General features: G+C 48.9%; 1 protein-coding gene across 1 annotated transcript in view; it reads right to left on the bottom strand.

Moving 5' to 3' along the window:
- LOC138285943 (zinc finger protein Xfin-like) overlaps positions 1-25,373 on the bottom strand; it is a 664,541-nt gene that overhangs the window by 444,786 nt on the left and 194,382 nt on the right. The window contains exons 9-10 of the mRNA XM_069226463.1: positions 24,201-24,895; positions 3,692-3,914 (exon numbers count right to left, since the gene is read on the bottom strand). Coding sequence (XP_069082564.1) covers positions 3,692-3,914; positions 24,201-24,895 — 918 coding nt within the window. The remainder of the gene's footprint in view (positions 1-3,691; positions 3,915-24,200; positions 24,896-25,373) is intronic.

Raw genomic sequence — 25,373 nt, 5'->3', positions numbered from 1 at the left:
ATTTAACATCTATTTGCCCACCTTGCACATCTTCATGAGAAACGGCAGCTCACTTTAGGTTTTTTTTTGTCCAGCTTATGCTGTTAACAGGAGATCCTGATTGCTTCCCACTTGAAGAAAACTGGGTGCTTGAACAATTGAGGTAATGCTAAGGATCCCAAAATCAGACAGCAATGAATCAATTGTGTGTGCAAAGGCCAAATGCTTGCACAGTGCTTGGAGCGTAAGGGTTAAGTTAAGCAGAACGTAATTGGGTACCCATGGGATTATGAATAATCGATTAGGTGCATCAGGGCAGTTTTTATTAAGAGGATGATTTTATACTTTGATTATGTATTATGTACATTTTTAGGATGTAATGTAAACACATTGCATTGCAGAGCTACCAGCTCTAGGGGGGAGAACTTTCCCACTGTTTTGGGTCCCTTTTTGGCCATAGTAACTTTAGAAGTGCAGTTTGTAAATAAGAATGTGCTTTCTCTTCCGTGGATCGTTGAATGTACTCCCAAGACTCCTCTTTAACCGTTCATTACTCTCCCCTTTTGTAGCAAGTATTCTCCATTTTCTAGCCTTTCCCATCTGCCCCTCCTATATTTACTACAACATATTTTTTTATCTGCAGAGTTCCTGCACAGAAAAAGATAGGGGAGATGGAAGTGTAAACTCCACACATAGGTTTGTGAACATCATCTTGTAGCACACAATGCAATAGGCGTACAGGCCCGTGTCTGCAGCATCCAAAGAGCATCTAATGTTGGCATTAGATATGACTTTGCCTTCTGCTACCAGCCCTTTTACTGCACCAGTCAGGGAGAAGCCTCATCTTGAGGGGTCTGTCTTAAATGGAGAGCAGGACAAGGGAGTTGGCGATGCACCAGCAGCATCAATCCTTTTACTTTTTTGGTCCGGTTGAGGTGCATCACCTGTTGCCTGCACCAAGGCACGTTTGCATGCTGTGTGCACCACAAGTGAGTTGAGTGGAACTAAACCCAGATGTACAATAGTTCATCCATTACTAGCTTCAATTTCTTTTCCACTCTTTCAGTGATGTCTGTTCTTTAATCGGTTCCTAGAATCTTTTGGAAACAGTTTTCATCATGCCTCTAAGCATAGGCAGGTACAGTCCCGATCTTTCAGTTTTTGGCAAGGGCTCTTGAGGAAACCATATTCTAGTAGTAGTAGTAATAACTTTATTCGACTTTCAGCAAGTCATAAAAGTATCAAATATAACACATCTAAATATTTTAATACAATAGAATAAAATAATAAAAAGATAAATAACAAGAAGAAAAAAATAATAATAATGCATAACATTAAATTTCCCATTCACAAATATTTAAATGAGCTGGTTACAATTACACCACTACCCCCATTGACTTTCTTATAGTTAATACAGAACATAAAAAGTCAGCCAAAATTCCGCACATCTCAATAGAGGATAAAACCTGAAGGCTAACGTACGCAGTGCGACACTGGGGCAAATTAATTAATCTTAAAAGAGGCACCAATAGGCGCTTTCTCTGCTTAGCATAGAATTTACAAAATAAGACCACATGAATCGTAGTTTGAGAGGCCTTTTCATCACAAGGACATGCCCTTAGAGTGGTGCTCCAGTCATTCATAGTTGGGAAGGTTATTAAGCGGTAAAAAGTATCTAACCTTAGTCTAGGTAGAACAAAACGGTGTCGGTGATTTACCACATTTACCAGGTAGGGCTGCATGCCCTCCGCCGACAAAATTAATTGGTTAGACATAGCACTGGCCTTTTTTGATTCTGCATCCCATTGCAATTCTTCTAAATACTTTAATGCCAGGGCCTTCAATTCCTTCCTGGTGATGTTTCCCAACAAGACTGTGTAGTAATCTTTATTACCCATATTTTCAAAAAAGGTCATAATATATCTCAACCAGGGGACCCTCCATGAGTATGTTGACACCATGCAGTCAGACAGAATGGCCTTATTTAATCCAGTGTGTTCAGAAGTCCAGACTTTATGCCATAACAATAATGATTGGATCTTTATCAAGTCAGCTAGAAAGGGGACCCCCAGCTCCGAGTGGCTGATATACGATGATGTACCATTTGGTACCATTAACAGGTATCTGAGAAAGTAATTTTCCACCGTCTGAACTGGGTTACAATTAATATACCCCCAAATTCCTGACCCATACATAGCAGCCGGAATATACTTGGCTTTATAGATTTTTATCATGTTCAGCGGGATAATCCCCCCAAGCCTTTTTGAAAAAAGCCTTAAAGCCGCCATTGTTTTAATATTCTGATCTCTTTTCGTTTTCATACAATTAACCCAAGAACCCTGTTTGTCAAACATTATGCCCAAATATGAGAATGTTAGAGCTATTTCGACCCTCCCGTCCTGGATGGTGGTATTGTAAATCTTACCGCGTTTCCCACCACAGTTCATAATAAACGTTTTGGAACGATTAACGGTGAGTCCCAAGTCTGATATAAAAGTGATACAGGTAGTTAAAAGTTTCTGAAGAGCTAGTGGGGTCCTGGCCATGAGTACTGCATCATCCGCATAGAGTAATACCAGGACAGTGCGATTTCCCAATTGGGGTAGATCTTTACATTTACTTATCAATTCACTTTCTAAATGATTTATATACATTGAAAACAGGAAAGGAGCAAGAACACAGCCTTGGCGCACTCCTCTATGTATCCCAAAAGGGCGAGTGTATTCCCCTCTTAACCCGTACCTTACTCTTGCTCTACACCCTGTGTATATATCCCCGTATGAATTTAATTATAGTTGGTTCTACCCCCATGCTGCTTAAGATGTCCCATAGCTTGTCATGTAGTACACAGTCAAATGCTGATGATAAGTCTATGAAGGCCAGATACAAGTTACCTGCTCTAATCCTTGTATATTTTCCAATAATATTGCTTAAATTCAGGCTCTGTTCCACTGTACCAATTCCTTTGCGGAAGCCATACTGTACTGGAGATAAAACACCCTTTTCTTCTGCCCATATTTGCAGTCTGTTCAGAATGATTCTCCCTGCTAGTTTAGCTGATCTATCCAGCAGGGAGATTGGCCTATAGCAGGCTGGACTGAGGCGATCACCTTTTTTTTTTTTTATATATTGGGACAATATTAGAGTCTCGCCATGATGGTAAGGGTCCTTGAATACAAATGGCCCTCAATGTCTGCGTCAGTAGAGGACCCCATAGCTGTATATTGGCTTTATATAAATCTATCGGAACGCCGTCGGGACCCGGCGCTTTCCCTGCTTTGCTTGAATTTATGGCTTCCACTACCTCCTCTAGGCTGAACTGAGGAGTTATGGTCAAACGTAGGCCTTCCTGGGGGCCTGGGCCCTTTACGGAATCTGTGGGGTTTATATCACTTGGAAAAGTATGCAATCCAGTCCTCTTCCAAAATTGCGATTTCCATCCTAGGGGTATCTCTATCCCCTAGCACAGGAGAATTTATTGTTTTCCAGAAGAGGATATTATCCTTCGTACAGCTTGCTTTATGTAAGGTTTCCCACAAGGTTTTTTTCAAGATCAATTTCCTTTTCTTCATGGCTGTCTTATGTTCCTGTCTACACATACGTATTTCAGTCAGGCATTTTTTTGGGGCACTTAAGGCCTTTTTTAGTCTCTTATGCGCTTTTGTACAATTATGGTCAAACCAACCCGTTTCCCTTTTCTGTCCCATCTTACCTCTTCTAATAGTAAGAGCTTCTTTTATGGCTTGCGTGATCTGTGTAAAAGCACCTAAACATTTTCCTGAGTCTAGATTCTCCCTGAGACAGTCTGCAAAGGCTTGGTTGCAATCACATATTAACTGTTTCAGTAGGATCTTTGGGTCTGTCTGAGACCATCGCAGCGTGTATCCATTGCGCGGAACTAATTCAATGTCGTTTACCAGCGTGACCTTATCACCCTTAGCCGAAATAAGAGGGGTTAGTGAGAGGTTCAAGCTCTGGGGAAAATGATCACTAATTGCAATGTTGTGCAAAATATAGTTCGTAAGATAGTGTGCAAAATGGTTTGACATTAAAACATAATCAATCACAGTATTAGCACCCCTTCCATTATAAGTTGGTTTAAACTGAGATTCATCCAAGTATAATTCATTTACAAAAGACAAGTTGTAAGTTTGAGCCATTAAATTCATTGCATCTCCTTGGATAGTATGTGAGAAATGAAGTCTTAAACCGGTGCCTTCAGGATCCCAGCCACATACCTTTTCCGAGATTTCTTTACAGGGATGGATATTAAAATCACCACCCCAAATAATGAAAATCTTGCATCTATTATTTGCGCATATTTTTTTTAGATCGTCTCCCATCGCCTTTAGAATATTAGAAAATTCTCCTGGAGATGAATTATTATAAAAGTTAATGATTACTAGATGAGTCTTATGATCCAAATTACTCTCTATCATTTGGTAGTACAAACTCGTAGATTGCATTTCTAAATTCTGTAGGCATAACTTATTAGAAATATATGTGCATAGTCCTCCTTTTGGCCTGCCATGTCTGGTCTGTGCGGCTGGTGTGTGTGGAATGTTTTATAGCCGTTTATATGGACAGGATTTAGTAGCCAAGTCTCCTGGAGACATATACATGAAAAATCTTCTGTGAAGTTCACCCAGATCTCGTTACTGATCTTATTAGTTAGACCTGCAATATTCCAATAAAGTAAGGCTATTTCCGCTTTCTGTTGAAGTTGACAATACTGGTCACTCAGAATTCGAATAGGTATGCCACCATCTATTGAGTGAATTACATTTGTAGGGGAGTTACTCTGGTTTATCTGAATTCCTATTATGTTTCTTACAGGTGCCACTATGTGGGACATATCTTCCTTAATCATGTCAGGTCCTTCTGTATGTACTTCCTGTACCAATTCATGGGAAAGGACTTTCTTCTTATTATTAAGTCAATCTAGATCTTCCAAGGTTGTAAGAGGATGGAATCTATTACACAATGGGATAGGGTCTGATCTGGTTAAAGCTGTTCTTCTTACTGGTTGTGGATTCTTAAAGTTATACCCCACCGATCATATTCTACTTGCACCACCTGCAAGTTCACATTGGGATGGTGGGTGGCCCGCTGGACTACCGCGTTATTAGTGGTGGCGCCATCAGCCAGGGGAGCCTCTGTGGGGTAAAGGTCCAGGTTTGTGGCATCAGGAGGATCAACCTAATAGTCCTCCCATGGGTTCTCCCCTTCCCTGGGTGCTAAGGGCTCACAGTAAGGGCCTGGAGGATGGTATGGCTACCAGGGTCTGAGTATGTGTGAACAGATTCAGAAGGGAACAGTGTAGAGTGAGACTGTGAAGGTGTGTAAAGGTGTGATGGCAGCAGTGGTGGAGGGGAATGACTAGAGACATGGGGATTTGGCGGAAGACTTGTGGCTTTGTCTCTCACCCTCTTGAGAATAGAGGTGTGAGCGGCTCCAATGATATCTCCTCCTCCAAGGCCATTCAATGTTTCACAGGGATATGGAAGAGCATGTTTGTGAGCTCAAGAGCGTCCCCATTGGAGGGTCGATGTATTTTTTTTCTGCCTTGTCGAGGACCTACGGCAGCTGTAAAAGGATCAATCCCTCAGTGTTGTGAGAGCTCAGATGTTGAGAGGTATTTTCTGCTGGTCATGTGGCTGGTTTTGGCATCAACTTTAGCTCTGAAGCTTGTTTTTAGAGGTGGCCATGGGGCATTGATGGACAGCATGGTTTGGGACCCTTGGGTGGGGGCTTGCTCAGTGTTGAAGCAGGCTCATGGAACTGAGGGGACTCCCATTGGCAGAGCAAGACCTATAGATGTGAGCCTTTGCATACTAGATTCGGGGATCAGTGCCCGACATCCACGGGAGTGGTGCTCTGCTTCAGTATAAAGACGCTTTGGAAGTTGAAATGATTGACAATCTTGAGTATGTGGCAGGACTGGGGCATTAGGCGTGGACCTGAACTTCGTATGGCTTCTGGGGTAGATTCTCTGCCTCTTCATGCTCAACGCCAGAGGTCTCAGAGGACAGCATCTCTGATCCTTCCTGCACCACTTCCGGCCTTGTGGCTGGATCATTGGATTGACCCACTTGGTCTTCCTCTGTCCCAAAAAGATCTACTGTCCCAAAGATGTTGGGGCCTCAGATTAAGGTTGGCGCAACATTTTGTGATGCACCCAAAGTCTCTCTGTGTGGAGAAGTGTGGCTCAATGGTTAGAGAGGCAGACCCTGATGCAGAAATCTGGTCCGGGACCAGGGTTCAATTCCCGCCTCAGAGGGTCTTGGACTCAATTTCCTCGGACCTGATAATTCTCGCATCGGTGCCTAATCTAATTCATGGGTCCCACTCTGTAACTCTGGGCAATAGCTTGCTTAATCTCCACAACGGCCCCAACAGCGCTGGGATGCCTGGCTTCACATTGGAGGTTGCCCAGGAGTGAGCACCTCACAGGGAAAAGCCAGGAGGGGTTCCACAGCGGTATGCATACAGCGCCTTGAGACCCTAACGGGTGAGTAGTGCGCTATACAAGTACGAAGTTTACAGTTTTTCTGTTCAGTGCTTGGCGGTTTTCTAATGCTAGAATGCCTGAAAAGCACTGCATGAAGCCTTGTTGTGTTTCGGGGCTACGCAGAGGTTAGACATACTGTGTTGGTCTGACTAAGGGAACTTGGGCCCTCATTACAACCCTGGCGGTCGGTGATAAAGCAGCAGTAATACCGCCAACAGGCTGGCGGTAAAAAAAATGGAATCGCAATCAAGGCGGAAACCGCCAACACAGACAGCCACTTTTACATTGTGACCGCCACGGCGGTAGCAACAAACACTGCGGCGGTAACCGCAACAGACAGGCGGAAGACAATGTACCGCCCACACTATTACAAGGCACCAATCCGCCAGCTTTTCCGGGGCGGTACCAATGCCATCAAAAGCACAGCGGAAACAGTCTTTGGAACGGAAACCACTCACCACATGACACCCAACGAGGAACCAGGACACCATGGAGCCCGAGTTACAGCTCCTTCCCATGTTGGTCTACCTCCTCATCTACCAGGAACATCAAAGACGCCGGCGACGACCACGTGAGTACTGCACCTAGCACACAGGGGAGAGGAAAAAGAGAGTGAAACACACACGGAATACGCAACACCCCCACCCCCACCCACAACACCATACACACAAACACATCCAATTACATCACAGATACACCCCGTCACCCCCTGGAAGAGTGCAAGGACCAAATGAAATGATTTAAACAAGTGTAATAATCGAAAATTCAGATAGGCCAAGATAACTTGAAGTCATCAGTATATACAAATATTTACAGCAAGTACACAAGTCTGTATACTGTTCCATGAAATGTCCGTGGACCAGTGGTCCCAAAAAGCATGGGCGAGGCCCACACATGACACCTGCCTCAAAACAGAGAACACTGCAGGGGCATCAGGTTGAGAAAAACACAGGCACCTCAGGTGGAAGGGGAGGGGGGGCACCTCAGCCGGATGATGGGACGACGCCACTGCTCCTCGAGGGGGCTACATGCCCACTGCTTGGTCCTGGGGAGTACAAAGCCACAGTCTCTCTAGTGGGTGGATTGCCCACTGCTTGGTCCTGGGGAGAACAAAGCCACAGTCTCTCAAGTGGGCGGGTTGCCCACTGCTTGGTCCTAGGGGAGTGCAAAGCCACAGTCTCTTATGTGGGTGGCTTCTTCCACCGGTTTTGGAGGGAGCTTTGTGCCCAGAGTGCTTCATCCTGCCAAGGACTGGGGTAGTGGATGCTGTTCTCCACTGGTTCTGGAGAGGGCTTTGTGCCCAGTGATGCTGCACCTGGGGTGTGGCAGTTCCCATTCCCTCACCTGGGTGTCTGAGCCATGAGATTTTCAGGGAACAGGTAGCATGATACTCCATGGAGGCAGAGCCACACTCCACCCTGCGGTGACTTAGCCTGTCAACTGCTGGTAGTGGCAGTGCTGGTTGTGGTACCTCATGTACTGTGTGCAGGGTCCAGGACGTCTCCTGCAGCCTCAGACAGCTGCCCACTGGGGATGCTGCTGATGTCCGCTGTAGTGGCAGTGGCTGGGCACGTCGCGGGGCAGGTGGCGGTGGCTGCCGCGAAGATGCTGCCGGTGGTACAGGTTTCTGCACTTGTGGAGGGAGACACCAGGCCGTGCAGTCTCGGAAGGGTGCCCACTGGGGATGATGCTGGTGACTGTAGATGAGGCAGCAGACTTGCAGGTGCAGGTGGCCACCGCCGTACAGATTGCTGATCTGTCTTGCAGAAGGGGTGACACCAGTCCCTCACCCGGAGACTCCATGCCCTGAGCTGACTTCCCTCTGCCCTTGTGTCCCTTCCCCACTTTGGAAGTCACTGCTGGGACCTTGGCACTGTCCTCTTTGGTTCTGGAAGAGGCCTTGCTGGGTGGTTGGTGAGGCTTTTCTCTTCGGCATGCGGGCCCCTTCTTTACCTTGGCAGGTGGCGGAATAGGGTGGTCCTTGGCCTCACTAGGTGGCACACTGGCAGCCCTGATCGGTGCAGCCTTCGATGTTCCCAGAATTGCAGGGACCACACTGGACGAGGATTTTGTGGCTGAGGTGCTGGGCTGGGATCTGGACATCCTGGCTCCAGGGGAAGGATGGGGGTGGGGGGGTGTAGGGAAGAGGTCAATGGGAGCTAGGAAAAGTTTTTTAGACACACTGGGATGGAAGATGGAGGGGGTTTGGGAGTGGAGGAAGAGGTAGTGGTTGTAGTGGGTGTACGTCTGCTGAGTTTGGGTGAAGGTGCATGGGCTGGAGCCTGTTGTGAGGTGGATGGCTGTTGAGTGGGTGTGTGCTGGTGTTTGTGTACTTTGGGAGGAGGGCTCACAGACACACTGGGAGAGGACACAGGACGTGTGCATGGTAGTGGGGGTGGTGATTGCATGTGAGCGGTGTGTGGTGTGTGGTGGTGGGCGTGCTGGTGATGGAGGTAGTGGATGAGGATGTGGTGTATGCAGGTGTGAGTGGAGACGAGGCAGGGAGGTAGGTGGAGGATGTGGAGGAGGGGGATACAGTGGAGGCAGTGGATGTTGGTGTGTGTGCATGGGTATGGTGCTTGTGTGAGTGCCTGTAGGATGTGTGGTGCTTATGTTTGCCTGAGACACTTTTGTGTGTTGATGAGTGTGCATGCTGGTCTGATGGTGTGCTTGGGATAGGCTGAGGTAGAGGGGATTGGGTCGGGGTTGTGGAGGTTGGAGGGGGGAGGCTGGACACAGGGACAATGGCTGCCATCAGTGCTGAGGCCAGAGCCTGAAATTCTCTCTGTTGGGCCGCCACGCCAGAATAAATGCCCTCCAGGTATGCATTTGTTTGATGCAAATGCCTCTCAACACCCTGGATGGGATTCAGAATGCTTGACTGCCCAACAGTGAGGGATCTCAGGAGGTCAATAGCCTCCTTACTGAGGGCAGCAGGGCTGACTGGGGCAGAGCCTGAGGTGCCTGGGGCAAAGGAGATGCCCACCCTCCTGGATGAGCGGGCACGGGAAACATGCTGAGGGACTACTGGGAGGGCTGTGCTGGTAGGGGGGTGGCAGCTGTACCTGTTGTTGCAGTGGGCACAGAGGTGCCCGCCACCGCAAGGGAGGTCCCATCAGAGGAGTCGTCGCTGGTGTCCCCTCCTGTCCCTGTCGTGGAGCTCCCTTCGCCCTCCGTCCCTCTGGTGCCTTCAGACTCCGTACATTCACCCTCCAGGGCCATGTGGGTTGCAGCTCCCTCCTGCTCCGGTGACACTGCTCCTCCGCCAGATGATGCTAATGCACACAAGGACAGGGTGACAAAACAAAAAGGGGGGGAAAGACAGGGGATACACATATTTAATGTCAGCAACAACACCACTGTTGGCGGACACAACACACAGGGAGCAGCCCTATGCACTAGGCCATGCACTAACAGTTCTTAGGAAAATCATCCATGGGGGACAATGCCTAAGCCCATTTTCTGCACACCTGGAACCCACAGGAGCCTGACTAGGTGTAGATGGCCACTGCTACTATTGGGATTGGAGTGCCACAGAGCCTGCCTAACAAGGGACCTACCCCACCAAGTTCGCCCTGGCCTAGGGGAACCCACAGCCCACTTCCCCCACCCAGACACCTTGTAATGAGCAGAGTCAGTTGAATGAGACTGTACTCACCCCCTTGTGGCTGCTGTGATGCCCTCAAGTGCCCATCCAACTCCAGATATGCCACCGCCAGGATCCGGAACATCAGGGGGGGTCATGGTGCAACGGACACCCCTTCCACGTTGGGAGGCCATACCCAGCTGGGCCGCCGCTGTCTTCTTAAAGCAGCGGCGCAGGTCCTCCCATCTCTTGCGGCAGTGGGTGCTCTGTCTGTGATAGACCACCAGGGTCGCATATTCCTTGGCGACGGCACACCAAATACCCTTCTTCTGGTGGGCACTGATCTATAGGAAAGGTAAAGTAAGAATGGATTTTACTCCCCCGTCCGGATATTCTTATTCATTGGCCCCAACTTCCCACCCATGCCCAGAAATACACATACACTGACCATCCTCACATGCAGGCCACAGCCCCCAGCCCCCCAAGTATCTTCCATCCACGCCACTCCATACATTAATGTCCCATCCACCATGCGCACAGTGTACTCACTTGTTTGTCTGGAGGACCGTAGAGTAGCGTGTCCTGGGGGAGGACCCCATTCACCAGGTTGTCCAACTCCTCTGCGGTGAAGGCAGGGGCCCTTTCCCCAGACACTGTAGCCATTGTCGCTTCCAGACTCAGGTCACAGCAGCACTTGCAGTGTAGGTCCTCTCCTGTTGAAGGTCAGGTATCAAGTGAGTGAAGAGATAGAAAATGGAGGTCACGTCTACGGCGGTGGGTACCGTCACCGCCGGCGTACATCGTCATTGACTCCTGGAACCCATAGGGCCCAATGATAACCTATGCTGAATTGCGCAGCGGTCTTTGACCGCCTACTGCGACGCTGCACAACGCCAGTGCTGTTACATCATTTCCCCTTGTCCCTCCTTACAGGTCAGGCAGCCGCCATTTCAGGGGGGCACATGGCAGGGCACCTAGCAGCGTCACAGCACTTTTGGGCAGGAATACGGACAGACAGCGCCACACACTGATTAAATCACAATAGTGCAAAAAACCCTTGTGCAACCTATGTGGTATATGACCCTCTGCTCACCTTTCTCCTCCATAGGGCACATCCGCTGGGGCAGATGATGAGATGGCGTCATCCTCCGGTGTACAGACCCCTGGTAGACCTGTCGACAATGGAAGACAGACACCTCATTATCACCTACAGGCTTGATCGAGCCACAATCCATGAACTGTGTGCCCAGTTGGAGCCAGACCTGATGTCAGCTATCCGCCATCACACAGGAATTCCCCCCCCCTCTAGTGCAGGTCCTGTCAGTGCTCCATTTCCTGGCCAGTGGTTCCTTTCAAACAACAGTGGCCATGGCATCAGGGATGTCTCAGCCAATTGTTTTCCCCCAGGTGGAGGATTTGCCCACAGTGAAAGGTGACTTCTATGCCCTGGGACATATCCCCAACATCATTGGTGCCACTGATGGTACACATGTGGCATATGTCCCACCCCGCAGGGATGAACAAGTGTACAGAAACCGCAAAAGCTACCATTCCATGAATGTGCAGATGGTGTGTTTAGCAGACCAGTACATCCCCCATGTGAATGCCAAGTATTCCGGCTCAGTGCATGACACTTACATTTTGAGGAATAGCAGCATCCCTTATGTGATGGGCCAACTCCAGAGGCACCGTGTGTGGCTAATAGGTGAGCCCAAGGTCCCCACACAGTTTGAATAGGTGTCTGGGTATGGGAGAGTCCCTAAGGGTTTGTGTATGTCTAAAAGATACCCCTCAAGATTTGCAGGTGACTCTGGTTACCCCAACCTGTCATGGCTACTGACCCCAGTGAGGAATCCCAGGACAAGGGCTGAGGAAAACTACAATGAGGGACATGGGCGTACAAGGAGGATTATAGAGCAGACTTTCGGCCTCCTGAAGGCCAGGTTCCAGTGCCTCCATCTGACAGGTGGCTCCCTATATTACTAACTGAATGTCCAGTCCTCCTGCTACTCCTGCGAGGCCCTCAGGATGCATGATCCCCAAGACTTGCTCCTCCCATGTTGTTAGTTGTGGGGGAGGAGGTGGTGGTCCACCGCCAGTCCTCTGTACGGCTACCTGGTGTCTGGATACCACGGAATGCACCTTCCCCCATAGGTCGTTCCACCTCTTCCTGATGTCATCCCTTGTTCTTGGATGCTGGCCCAGTGCGTTGACCCTGTTGATAATTCTCCGCCATAGCTCCATCTTCCTTGCAATGGATGTCTGCTGCACCTGAGATCCGAATAGCTGTGGCTATACCCGGAGGATTTCCTCCACCATGACCATGAGTTCCTCCTCAGAAAACCTGGGGTGTCTTTGAGGTGCCATAATGTGGTGTGGGTGATGTGTGAGGTGATGTTTGTTGTGCTGTGTGATGTGTTGTGTTGGGGTGTGTTCTTTGAGGTGTGTGGACGTTGTATGAGTGATGGTGTTGTGTGCATGTGGATGCTGGTGTTGTCTTTGCTATACTTTCTCTCTCTGCTTCTTCAAAAAATGTTGTTGTAAGGGGTTGTGGGTAATGTGGGTGTGTGTTTTATAGTGGTGTGAGTGTGTGGGTGTGGTGTGTGTATGTGTATCAGGTGTGTGTATTTTGATTTGTCCAATGTGGTTGTGTTTTGTAAATGTGTGTATTTTGAGCGCAGCGGTGTGTACCGCCAATGGTTTACCACGGTTGAATGACCGCCGCGTTGATTCGTGGGTCGTGATAGTGTGGGCGTATTCCTGTTGGCATGACGGTGTAGGTTTTGCTATCGCCAGTTTATCACTGACCTTTGGTGTGGCGGAATTGTGTGGGTGTCTGTATTGTGGCGGATTACGAGATGTGGGTCGTAATACCTGTAGCGGATTTCCGCCGCAGCCACGGTATGTTGGCGGATGTCAGCATGGCGGTAAGCAGGATTTACCGCCAGGGTTGTAATGAGGGCCTTGGTGTTGATCCTCAGCATAACTGGAAATGGCATGTATTCCACAACACACAGACATTTTCTGGAATACGACCTAAAGGGTGTTGCAGTCCTGTTGATGTCTTTTGTTGGTTTGGGTGCCCAGTTATGATGCATCAAAAAGTTGTTGGGCACGGTGTGTCAAACAGTTGCTCGGGCACTGGTGAAGAGCCTTCCGAAGTGGAATGGTCTAGACAAGAACTGTTTTCAAATTTGCTGAATTCAGAGAATAGCAATGCTGGTCCAGGAGAATCCGGTGAAGAATGCATCTGTTCCAGAAGTGGCAGTCAAAAATTCAAACCTGATGGTGAAAGCAACAAATCTGAGATTGGGGCTTTATCCTGGTATAGGAATTAGAGCAGCTCTTGAAACTCAGATCTTCTTTAAAGAAAAACAAGTTTCAAACATCCGGGCCCAACACTAGATTGCAGGAGTGTGCAGAGCCTTTGCATCCATAGCCACACATGCTATGCACACATATACCTCACGATGTCCAAATTCCAATACTAAGGTCATTGTGGAAAAGCTTTGGTGTGGCGTTAGTGGTGTTACTGATATTTTGGATCAGTGGTTCCCAATCTTTTGAATTCTGTGGACCCCCACATTATCATCACTGGAATCCAGGAATCCCCTACTGAATCATTACTGGAAGCCTGGCACCCCGGCCTAAACACTGTCTATGATTTGAACCGCAAAACAATACATAGAAATACAGGAACAAGCATTCATCAAACACATACACAAATGATAACACATTTGATTTAATTTGCAAACAAATATAAATACAAAAATAATAATTTTAATAGTTAGAGCCTTCTAAATTCAATTGAAGCCACACAACGTCCATACTATATTCTGATTGATGCACCTGCGCTGCTCCCACAAATCAATCTGAGGATACTCATTTAATTTTCAGCCTCCAATTTCAAATTCTTTGACGTTTATAGTACGTTCTAAAATGTTCAATTGTACATTTATCCACTTTGTTTATATACAGTTGTTGGACCTGGCCCTTTTTACAGGGTCATCCCCAAGCTTTTGCCTTCCTTCTCCTATTTTTTCTGACCCATTTTGCTGACGTTAGGACTCTGGGCACTTTACCACTGCTGATCAGTGCTAAAGTGGATGTGCTTTCCCTTGTAAACCTGGTATGATTGGCTTATACCCGATTGCCACATTTAATTTACCTGTAAGTCCCTTTACAGTGCTATCCATATACCCAGGGCCTTAAATTAAATGCTACCAGTTTGCCTGCAGCGCTGCTTGCGCCACCCACAGAAATTTCAAACCTGCCACAGGCATGTGCAGTTTACTGCCACTGGGACCTGGCATCTAAGCTTACTTGCCAGGCCCGGATCTCCCCTTTTACTACATATAAGTCACCCCTAAGGTAGGCCCTAGCTAGCCCTATGGGCAGGGTGCTATGTATGTAAGAGGGTTAAAAACATCCTTATAAATATATAATTTGAGGTACATGTTCACACCAGACCTCAAATCTCCTTCACAAACTCGTTTTCTGACAAGGTAAGAGATGAAGAATAGAAAGGCAGTGTAGCTCCACAGACTGCTATTATGTGAGTGGAAAACAGCGACTGTGCCTTTAAGGCTGCAGAGACCACCAGTATCCCATCTTGCTCAGCAGGTGACAATTGCCTCAGCTCTTTTTTCAGGTACCTGGTAACAGGATCCTGGAGTACTGAATTTGACCTTTTAGCCTTTTTTTCTTCAAAACTGACATGTGAATTTACATTTAAATTGGTTCAGTCAACCTTTTTCGTCAGTCTCTTGCCTTTCAACACTTTTCCTGACAGGATTTTGAGGCATTTTTTGCATTTATCATGCCTTCCCAGTTTGACTAGTGTCTATCCTGTGGAAGAAAAAAGGCACAGACAGAGCCCCACAGCGTTCTGGATGCGTTGCAGCCTTTTCTGGAGTTTGACCGTGGTTCCTGCATAGATGGCATTGCCGTAGACCAGTTTGCTGCTTACGGGGGCTTGGGTGACTGCTCTTCTGGTTTCGGTGAGGATCCATTTGTAGATCTTTAGGGGCATGCGGAGGGTGTTGAAGCAGGAGGAGGAGATGGCTTTGACTTGCTGGGTCATGGATAATGAGGAGTCCAGGATGAATCCTAGGTTCCAAGAGTGGTCAGTGGGAGTCGGAGCGGATCAGAGAGTGGCAGGCCACCAAACTCATCCCATGCGGAGGGGGTGGAGCCGAAGATGAGGACTTCCATCTCAGAATTGAGTTTAAGGCAGCTGTTCTTCATCCATTCGGCGATGGCCTCCATTCCTTCGTGGATGTTGGCCTTGGCGGAATACTTGGTGAGGGAGAGGATCAACTGGGTGTTGTCGGCGTATGAGATGATGTTGAGGTTGTGAGATCGTGCGATGTTAGCGAGCGGGGACATGTAGACATTGAAGAGGGTTGGGCTGAGGGACGCCGTAGATGATTTTGGTGGCTTCGGAGTGGAATGGGGGGAGGCGGACTCTCTGGGTTCTGCCGGTGAGAAAGGAGGTGACCCAGTCCAGGGCTCTATCACCGATTCCTGCATTGCTGAGGCGTGTGCGTAGGGTGTGGTGGCAGACGGTGTTGAACGGGGCTGTGAGGTCCAGGAGGATGAGGGCTGTGGTTTCGCCGCTGTCCAGGATGGTTCTGATGTCGTCGGTGGCGGCGATAAAGGCAGTTTCGGTACTGTGTTTGCTATGGAATCTAGATTGGGAAGGGTCCAGGGTGTTGTTCTCCTCGAGGAGGCGGGTTAGTTGCCTAATGACAGCCTTCTCAATGACCTTTGCCAGGAAGGGGAGCAGAGAGATAGACCGGAAGTTCTTGAGGTCCTTTGGGTCCACCTTAGGGTTTTTGAGGAGGGCGTTGATCTCGGGGTATTTCCAGCTCTCCAGGAAGGTGGAGTTGATGATCTTCCAGAGTTGGGGTGCGATGACGGAGCTTGCTTTGTTGAGGATGTGGTGAGGGAAGGGGTCGGATGGTGAGCCGGAGTGGGTGGTGTTCATGATTTCGAGGGTGTTGTCGTTGACGGGGGTACAGGCGAGCAGGAGGCTGGTCGGTGGTGAGTCTGTGGTGTCGGTGGTTGCCGGGGAGGTCTGAGTGCTGAAGCTGTCGTGGATGTCTACGATCTTGCGGTGGAAGTAGGAGGCTAGGGAGTCTCAGAGATCTTGAGATGGCTGGATGTCGTTGGCGTTGGTGCTGGGGTTGGAGAGTTTCCAAAGAGCTCCTTGTGGCTGTGTGTGTTGTTGTTGATTCGGTCTTTGAAGGCGGTTCTCTTGGCGGTTCGGATGAAGGGCTCATGGTGTCCAACAAAATAATCAGTGCAGCAACAGATTCGTCTTTGTTGGTGGCACATGAATACTGCCCTGGTATTGCCTTGAGACGTCACTCCTGGCTACAACTCACCTCATTAAAGTCAGAGTCACAACAACAGAGTTTGAACCTTCCATTTTCAGGATCTACCCTCTTTGGCTGCTACATGAATGCTGAAATGGTTTGCATGAAAGTGGAAATGGAAACTCTGAAGGCAGTCAGCCTTGAAAGACCAAAAGAACTAAGACATCCATTCAGGCATTACCAATGCCGTTTTTACCCTCAGAGGGGGCTCAAGCCCCTCATTGGTACCAGGGTTGCCAGCAGATGCAGCAGCAGTGCCCTTCCCAACAACAACACCACCAGTTAAGGCAAACTAGAGGGCAACCTTCACAGCAACCCACCCAAGGGGAAAAAGCAACAAAGGGGCAAAACAATGAAACTTCCCTTCCCCCTCTTCCTTTCCCTACTCCGGTAGGGGGAAGCATCTCACACTAACTGGCAGAGTGGCAAAAAATCACACAAGATTCCTGGGTGCTCAATATTGATCAGAATGGGTATGCTCTCAGATTCACCAGCCCTCCCCCAACCATCCTACAGAAGCAATCCAACCATCATTTGCCCGTGCTTCGGAAGGAAGTCAACATCTTGCTTCAGAAGAATGCGCTGGTCATTCCCCACAAACAACGGGGCACAAAAATCCACTCCAAATGTTTTCTGGTAATGTAAAAAGACAGGAACGAGTACAGGCCTACTCTGGACTTAAAAACAGCCAACAAGTAGATTTGAAAGGGAAAATTGAATATGCTGGCATTACATCATATTTACTCTCAACTATGTAAGAGAGATTGGCTCTGTTCTATAGACCTCCAAGTTGTGTATTTTTACATACCTATCGCAAAGAAGCACTCACATTATGAGGTTTGTAGTGGGGCAGGACTACTATTAATACCAAGTTGTTCTGTTTGGCCTCAAATCAGCCCCCAGAACCTTCTCCAAATGCATTGCAGTAGTGGCTGCACATCTCAGGAGGCACCGAGTTTTTATCTACCCCTATCTAGACGATTGGCTGATGAAAGCTTCAACCTCACAGGACACCTAGCATCAGTACAACTGGATTTGTGAAGTGCTTCAGCAGTTGGGTCTGACACATCAATCACAGCAGGTCGCTCTCCACACAAGTGCAGACTCTGCAATACTTAGGAGCCACTCTCGACACCGTAATGGCAAAAGCTTCTCCTTCAGAGGAGAAACTCACATCGATCCGTCGGAAATGTCACACTCCAATGAAAGCCTCTTATCCCATGGTGAGGTCAGTTTCCTCTCTCCTCGGCTTCATGGCCTCATGTAACTTCTTCACTCCGAATGCATGCCTTCACATGCATCCCCTTCAAGAATGTCTTGAGGATCAGTATGATCAAGCATCGGGAAGCTGGGAGGACAAGATATCTCTTCCTCCACACCTGAAACAGTCTCTGACCTGGTGTATCTTGGAAAGTAGCTTTCCTAGTAGCTATTACATCAGCTTGTAGGTAGTTCTCAGAACCCATTTGAAATTTCTTCCCAAAGTTATTTTGGATTTCCATGTCAATAAACAATTTCTTTACCCACTTTTTTTTCCAGACTCCTTCTATTCCAGCAAAGCGAACCCTTCACTCCCTGGATGTAAGGAGGGTCTTGAGGTTTTATCTAGACAAGACGCGCAACCTGTGCAGATCGGACCAGCTTTGTATAAAGTAAGGGTCGATCCCCATAGGTTTGGCCACTTCCAAACAGTCCATCTCATGTCGGATAGTATCCTGCATACTTTTCTGTTACTAAAAGGCCAACAAGCCTTTAATGGCAAAACCTAAGGCCCATTCGACAATAGTCAAAGCAGCTACAACCACTTTGATGAAGAATGTACCTATTTCTCAAATGTGTAAGGCAGCTACATGGAGATCAGTTCACACATTCACCAAGCACTCCTGTTTGGCCTCCGATGCTAAGGCACAAGCTTCCCTCAGGAATTTATTTGCCCAGTCTGATCTTCTCTCCTCTGTTCTTTCCACCGCGTTTATTGGGAGACGGACTTGCTATTCTATTCAAATGCTTATGACTATCAACGGAAATTCCCTACGAGAGAAGGAATAGTTTCTTACCTATAACTCGGGTTCTCGTGTAGGGGAATCTCCATTAAAGTCATAAACAACCCTCCCTCCTCCCAGGTGGACAGAACAGAGAATACTATTGGACTTACCGATCACTGCGAGAATAACTGAGGCAACAGTCTCCTGCTGAGCATGATGGGATACAGGTGGTCTCTGAAGCCTTAAAGGCACAGCCACTGTTTTCCACTCACATAATAGCATCCTATGGGGGCTACACTGCATTTCTATTTTTCAACTCTTACTTTGCCAGAAAACAGGTTTGTGAAGGAGATTTGAGGTCTGGAGTAAACATTTACCTCAAATTATACATTTAGAAGGGTGTTTTCAACCCTTTCTGTCTACGTACAATCTGAGGAATTACACCACTGTAGCCTGTTTGCCTGGGCTGCGTACTATGTTCTTTCCTAAGTGTCTCTGCAGGCCTTCCTGAGGCAAGGCGAACATCTACACTCAAGATGAGACTATGTAATGAAGTGCTCCAGGATTCGGCACGTGGGCGGAACTATTCAAATGCTTATGACTATCAATGGAGATCCCCTACGAGAGAAACGTGATTGCTGCTTGAGTATGGTCCCACCCCCCTAAACCAGCAACCCAACTTCTTACACTGCTTTAAATCTAGAACTTTTTCAACTATTCCTGTTGTGATTTTCTGAACGGGCATAACCTCAGCGTCTAATGCCCACTAAATCTCTTTTCATGGTAATGGCAGCAAATAATGCCTTTAAACAAGATGGAGACATTCCACATAATAGTACAGGTACTTCCAAAGATGGAAGATCTGTAGTTGGATCCTTCAGTGCAGAGGGACAATGTGTTTCTATAAACCTGCCACTTCCCTATAAAGCTTACTTTGAAACATAATTCCAAAATCTCATTTTGAAAACAGTCTATGAACCCCAGACATGCAGCCTGAATGTATTTTGTGATTGTGATTTGCTGACACCAGGTGCTGGTAAAGGGTCTGTTTCTGGGTGCCAATAAAGGTTTTGTGTCTGGGTGCTAGTAAGGGGTCTGTCTCTGGGTGCTAGTAAGGAGTCTGTCTCTGGGTGCTGGTAAGGAGTCTGTCACCGGGTGCCAATAAAGGTTTTGTGTCTGGGTGCTAGTGAGGGGTCTGTCTCTGGGTGCTAGTAAGGGGTCTGTCTCTGGGTGCTAGTAAGTGGTCTGTCACCGGGTGCTGGTAAAGGTTTTGTGTCTGGGTGCTAGTCAGGGGTCTGTCTCTGGGTGCTAGTAAGTGGTCTGTCACCGGGTGCCAATAAAGGTTTTGTGTCTGGGTGCTAGTCAGGGGTCTGTCTCTGGGTGCTAGTAAGGGGTCTGTCTCTGGGTGCTAGTAAGGGGTCTGTCTCTGGGTGCTGGTAAGGGGTCTGTCTCCGGGTTCTGGTAAGGAGTCTGTCTCCGGGTTCTGGTAAGGAGTCTGTCTCCGGGTTCTGGTAAGGAGTCTGTCTCCGGGTGCTGGTAAGGAGTCTGTCACCGGGTGCCAATAAAGGTTTTGTGTCTGGGTGCTAGTGAGGGGTCTGTCTCTGGGTGCTAGTAAGGGGTCTGTCTCTGGGTGCTAGTAAGGGGTCTGTCTCTGGGTGCTAGTAAGGGGTCTGTCTCTGGGTGCTAGTAAGGGGTCTGTCTCCGGGTGCTAGTAAGGGGTCTGTCTCCGGGTGCTGGTAAGGGGTCTGTCTCCGGGTGCTGGTAAGGGGTCTGTCTCCGGGTGCTGGTAAGGGGTCTGTCTCCGGGTGCTGGTAAGGGGTCTGTCTCCGGGTGCTGGTAAGGGGTCTGTCTCCGGGTGCTGGTAAGGGGTCTGTCTCCGGGTGCTGGTAAGGGGTCTGTCTCTGGGTGCTGGTAAGGGGTCTGTCACCGGGTGCCAATAAAGGTTTTGTGTCTGGGTGCTAGTGAGGGGTCTGTCTCTGGGTGCTAGTAAGGGGTCTGTCTCTGGGTGCTAGTAAGGGGTCTGTCACCGGGTGCTGGTAAAGGTTTTGTGTCTGGGTGCTAGTCAGGGGTCTGTCTCTGGGTGCTAGTAAGGGGTCTGTCTCTGGGTGCTAGTAAGGGGTCTGTCTCTGGGTGCTAGTAAGGGGTCTGTCTCTGGGTGCTAGTAAGGGGTCTGTCTCTGGGTGCTAGTAAGGGGTCTGTCTCTGGGTGCTAGTAAGGGGTCCGTCTCTGGGTGCTAGTAAGGGGTCCGTCTCTGGGTGCTAGTAAGGGGTCCGTCTCTGGGTGCTAGTAAGGGGTCTGTCTCTGGGTGCTAGTAAGGGGTCTGTCTCCGGGTTCTAGTAAGGAGTCTGTCTCTGGGTGCTAGTAAGGAGTCTGTCACCGGGTGCCAATAAAGGTTTTGTGTCTGGGTGCTAGTGAGGGGTCTGTCTCTGGGTGCTAGTAAGGGGTCTGTCTCCGGGTGCTAGTAAGGGGTCTGTCACTGGGTGCTGGTAAAGGTTTTGTGTCTGGGTGCTAGTCAGGGGTCGGTCTCTGGGTGCTAGTAAGGGGTCTGTCTCTGGGTGCTAGTAAGGGGTCTGTCTCTGGGTGCTAGTAAGGGGTCTGTCTCTGGGTGCTAGTAAGGGGTCTGTCTCTGGGTGCTAGTAAGGGGTCTGTCTCCGGGTGCTAGTCTCCGGATGCTAGTAAGGGGTCTGTCTCCGGGTGCTAGTAAGGGGTCTGTCTCCGGGTGCTAGTAAGGGGTCTGTCTCTGGGTGCTAGTAAGGGGTCTGTCTCTGGGTGCTAGTAAGGGGTCTGTCTCTGGGTGCAAGTAAGGGGTCGGTCTCTGGGTGCAAGTAAGGGGTCGGTCTCTGGGTGCAAGTAAGGGGTCGGTCTCTGGGTGCTAGTTGGGGGTCTGTCTCCGGACGCTAGTAAGGGTTTTGTCTCTGGGTTCAAGTAAGGGGTCTGTCTCCGGGTGCTAGTAAGGGGTCTGTCTCTGGGTGCTAGTAAGGGGTCTGTCTCCGGGTGCTAGTAAGGGGTCTGTCACCGGGTGCTGGTAAAGGTTTTGTCTCTGGGTTCAAGTAAGGGGTCTGTCTCTGGGTGCTAGTAAGGGGTCTGTCTCCGGGTGCCAATAAAGGTTTTGTGTCTGGGTGCTAGTGAGGGGTCTGTCTCTGGGTGCTAGTAAGGGGTCTGTCTCCGGGTGCTAGTAAGGGGTCTGTCTCCGGATGCTAGTAAGGGGTCTGTCTCCGGATGCTAGTAATGGTTTTGTCTCCGGGTGCTAGTAAGGGGTCTGTCTCCGGGTGCTAGTAATGGTTTTGTCTCCGGGTGCTGGTAAGGGGTCTGTCTCCGGGTGCTGGTAAGGGGTCTGTCTCCGGGTGCTGGTAAGGGGTCTGTCTCCGGGTGCTGGTAAGGAGTCTGTCACCGGGTGCTAGTAAGTGGTCTGTCACCGGGTGCTGGTAAAGGTTGTGTGTCTGGGTGCTAGTGAGGGGTCTGTCTCTGGGTGCTAGTAAGGGGTCTGTCTCTGGGTGCTAGTAAGTGGTCTGTCACCGGGTGCTGGTAAAGGTTTTGTGTCTGGGTGCTAGTCAGGGGTCTGTCTCTGGGTGCTAGTAAGGGGTCTGTCTCTGGGTGCTAGTAAGGGGTCTGTCTCTGGGTGCTAGTAAGGGGTCTGTCTCTGGGTGCTAGTAAGGGGTCTGTCTCCGGGTGCTAGTCTCCGGATGCTAGTAAGGGGTCTGTCTCCGGGTGCTAGTAAGGGTTCTGTCTCCGGGTGCAAGTAAGGGGTCGGTCTCCGGGTACTAGTAAGGGGTCTGTCTCTGGGTGCTAGTAGGCGGTCGGTCTCTGGGTGCTAGTTGGGGGTCGGTCTCTGGGTGCTAGTTGGGGGTCGGTCTCCGGACGCTAGTAAGGGTTTTGTCTCTGGGTTCAAGTAAGGGGTCTGTCTCCGGGTGCTAGTAAGGGGTCTGTCTCTGCTTGCTAGTAAGGGGTCTGTCTCCGGGTGCTAGTAAGGGGTCTGTCACCGGGTGCTGGTAAAGGTTTTGTCTCTGGGTTCAAGTAAGGGGTCTGTCTCTGGGTGCTAGTAAGGGGTCTGTCTCTGGGTGCAAGTAAGGGGTCGGTCTCTGGGTGCTAGTAAGGGGTCTGTCTCTGGGTGCTAGTAGGGGGTCGTCTCTGGGTGCTAGTTGGGGGTCGGTCTCCGGACGCTAGTAAGGGTTTTGTCTCTGGGTTCAAGTAAGGGGTCTGTCTCCGGGTGCTAGTAAGGGGTCTGTCTCTGGGTGCTAGTAAGAGGTCTGTCACCGGGTGCTAGTAAGGGGTCTGTCACCGGGTGCTGGTAAAGGTTTTGTCTCTGGGTTCAAGTAAGGGGTCTGTCTCTGGGTGCTAGTAAGGGGTCTGTCTCCGGGTGCCAATAAAGGTTTTGTGTCTGGGTGCTAGTGAGGGGTCTGTCTCTGGGTGCTAGTAAGGGGTCTGTCTCTGGGTGCTAGTAAGGGGTCTGTCTCCGGGTGCTAGTAAGGGGTCTGTCTCCGGGTGCTGGTAAAGGTTTTGTGTCTGGGTGCTAGTCAGGGGTCTGTCTCTGGGTGCTAGTAAGGGGTCTGTCTCCGGATGCTAGTAAGGGGTCTGTCTCCGGATGCTAGTAAGGGGTCTGTCTCCGGATGCTAGTAAGGGGTCTGTCTCCGGATGCTGGTAAGGGGTCTGTCTCCGGATGCTAGTAAGGGGTCTGTCTCCGGATGCTAGTAAGGGTTTTGTCTCCGGATGCTAGTAAGGGTTTTGTCTCCGGGTGCAAGTAAGGGGTCGGTCTCCGGGTGCAAGTAAGGGGTCGGTCTCTGGGTGCAAGTAAGGGGTCGGTCTCTGGGTGCAAGTAAGGGGTCGGTCTCCGGGTACTAGTAAGGGGTCTGTCTCTGGGTGCTAGTAGGGGGTCGGTCTCTGGGTGCTAGTAAGGGGTCTGTCTCCGGACGCTAGTAAGGGTTTTGTCTCTGGGTTCAAGTAAGGGGTCTGTCTCTGGGTGCTAGTAAGGGTTCTGTCTCCGGATTCTGGTAAGTGTTCTGTCACCGGGTGCTGGTAAAGGTTCTGTCTCTGAATGCCAATAAAGGTTTTGTGTCTGGGTGCTAGTAAGGGGTCTGTTTCTGGGTGCTAGTAAGCGTTCTGTCTCTGGGTGCTAGTAAGCGTTCTGTCTCTGGGTGCTAGTAAGCGTTCTGTCTCTGGGTGCTAGTAAGCGTTCTGTCTCCAGATGCTGGCAAGTGTTCTGTCTCCAGGTGCTAGTAAGTGTTTTGTCTCTGGGTGCTAGGAAAGGTTTTGTCTTGTGGAGCTAGTAAGGGCTCTGCCTCCAGGTGCCTATAAGGAATCGGTCTGTGAGTTCTTGTCTCTATTCCAGGCCTCTTTTTATTCACTGCATATTGGGGCCAAGCTCCCCCATTAATCAGTGTGCACCAGGAATAGCTGTAAAACTATTCTGAAATTAATAGTGGGTTCTAACCTTAGTACCTGTATTATGCCAAAGACCACATGTATTGTGTCAAAGACCACTGAGGTATGTCAATGTTAAAGTTTGCTTTTTATTCCCTGCTGCTACCAAACAACTGGCAAATTGTCTGTCTTTTGCGCACACATTGACATCCTTGCGTATCTGGATGTGAAAGGCTCATTTATTACAAAACAGTTTGTGGCCATAGCTGTATGTTTAGCTTTTGTGGTGCAACATTGTACAGCAGTTACCTTGTTAAATGTAGGCTTTGGTACACCCAATGTGTGGTGCCATCTTTTGTTTGAGACCAGAATTCACCTTAATCTGGCATTTGATGCATTCACACAATTTCCAAAAGAGTTGGGTCAGTATTCTGCTGCATCTTTGCATGTCTCTTCTGGTGTCCGAGCAGATGGTCCTTTCGTTTGAAGCTTTTTCCACACTCGTCACACGCATACGGTCTCTCGCCTGTATGCATCTTCTGGTGCCTATGAAGCACTTCCTTTTGATTAAAGCTTTTCCCACACATGGTGCAGTGATAGGGCCTCTCACCTGTGTGAATTCTTTCATGCCTGATCAGATTGGGCATCAGAGTAAAGCTTTTACCACACTCCGTACACATATATCTTCCTTTCCCTTTGTGCGGTAGCTGAAGCCCAATCTCGCTGTTTCTCTTTAGTCTTTGCTCTCGTTCAGGTCCTGGGTGTGGCATGAAGCTCTGTAAAGGGTTCAAATGGATGACGTTCACATTTTCTGGTGTACTCTCATGTGTACTGTACGTTTCTAATCTGTGTACACTTGGTGCCATTTGATGTTTACTGCTACGTTCTAGCTGGTCACACACACTTTGCCACTGTGGTGTTTCTAGTCCGAGTTCCTGAGCACCTCCTGGCCACATTTGGCTCATGGAAATGCTTCCCTCATAAGCTCTTTGGACAACATTGGATTTGAGCTTTTTTGTTGCTGGCTTGCACAATGAGGATTTCTCTTTAGAGTTCAAGCGACCCACGTTTTTCTTTCCGTGCACGCCTTGATTACCTGTTGCAATAGAAGTAAATAAAGATTATCCGTAAACACATGGAACACTGTGCAGAATAACATGTTCACATGTGATCAGAGTAAAGGCATGGTGAGGAGCAGACCGCCATCATTCAGTGGGACAGACAAAGAGTGTATAGTGTAAATCTGACACTTCAGTAATTTATTAATCATATCACAGTCTCCTTTCCTTCGGACTCACAGGATGGCATGGGCGGTGTGGTGAGAAACCACAACTACAAACCACCCTATCCTACACACTAATAAATATATTCTTGTAAGCCGGGTGCAATGTCCCTTCTACTTGAGCCCAGGCCTCACACCTCACTTCTCGCCCAGACACAAGAGGGTTTGGGGATCCACCTTTACTACTTCTGCACTTGCCGAAGGGGCATGTAGGCTAAACACTGCACTAGTCCGTTTCGAACTACACCAACTTCACACAAGTGATGAAAACAGACATAAAAAGAAATTGTAA

The sequence above is a fragment of the Pleurodeles waltl genome, chromosome 3_1 (genome assembly GCF_031143425.1).
Source record: "Pleurodeles waltl isolate 20211129_DDA chromosome 3_1, aPleWal1.hap1.20221129, whole genome shotgun sequence".
NCBI lineage: Eukaryota > Metazoa > Chordata > Amphibia > Caudata > Salamandridae > Pleurodeles > Pleurodeles waltl.
The sequence above is the reverse complement of the archived record's forward strand: the minus strand, read 5'-3'. Positions and strand labels throughout refer to the sequence as shown.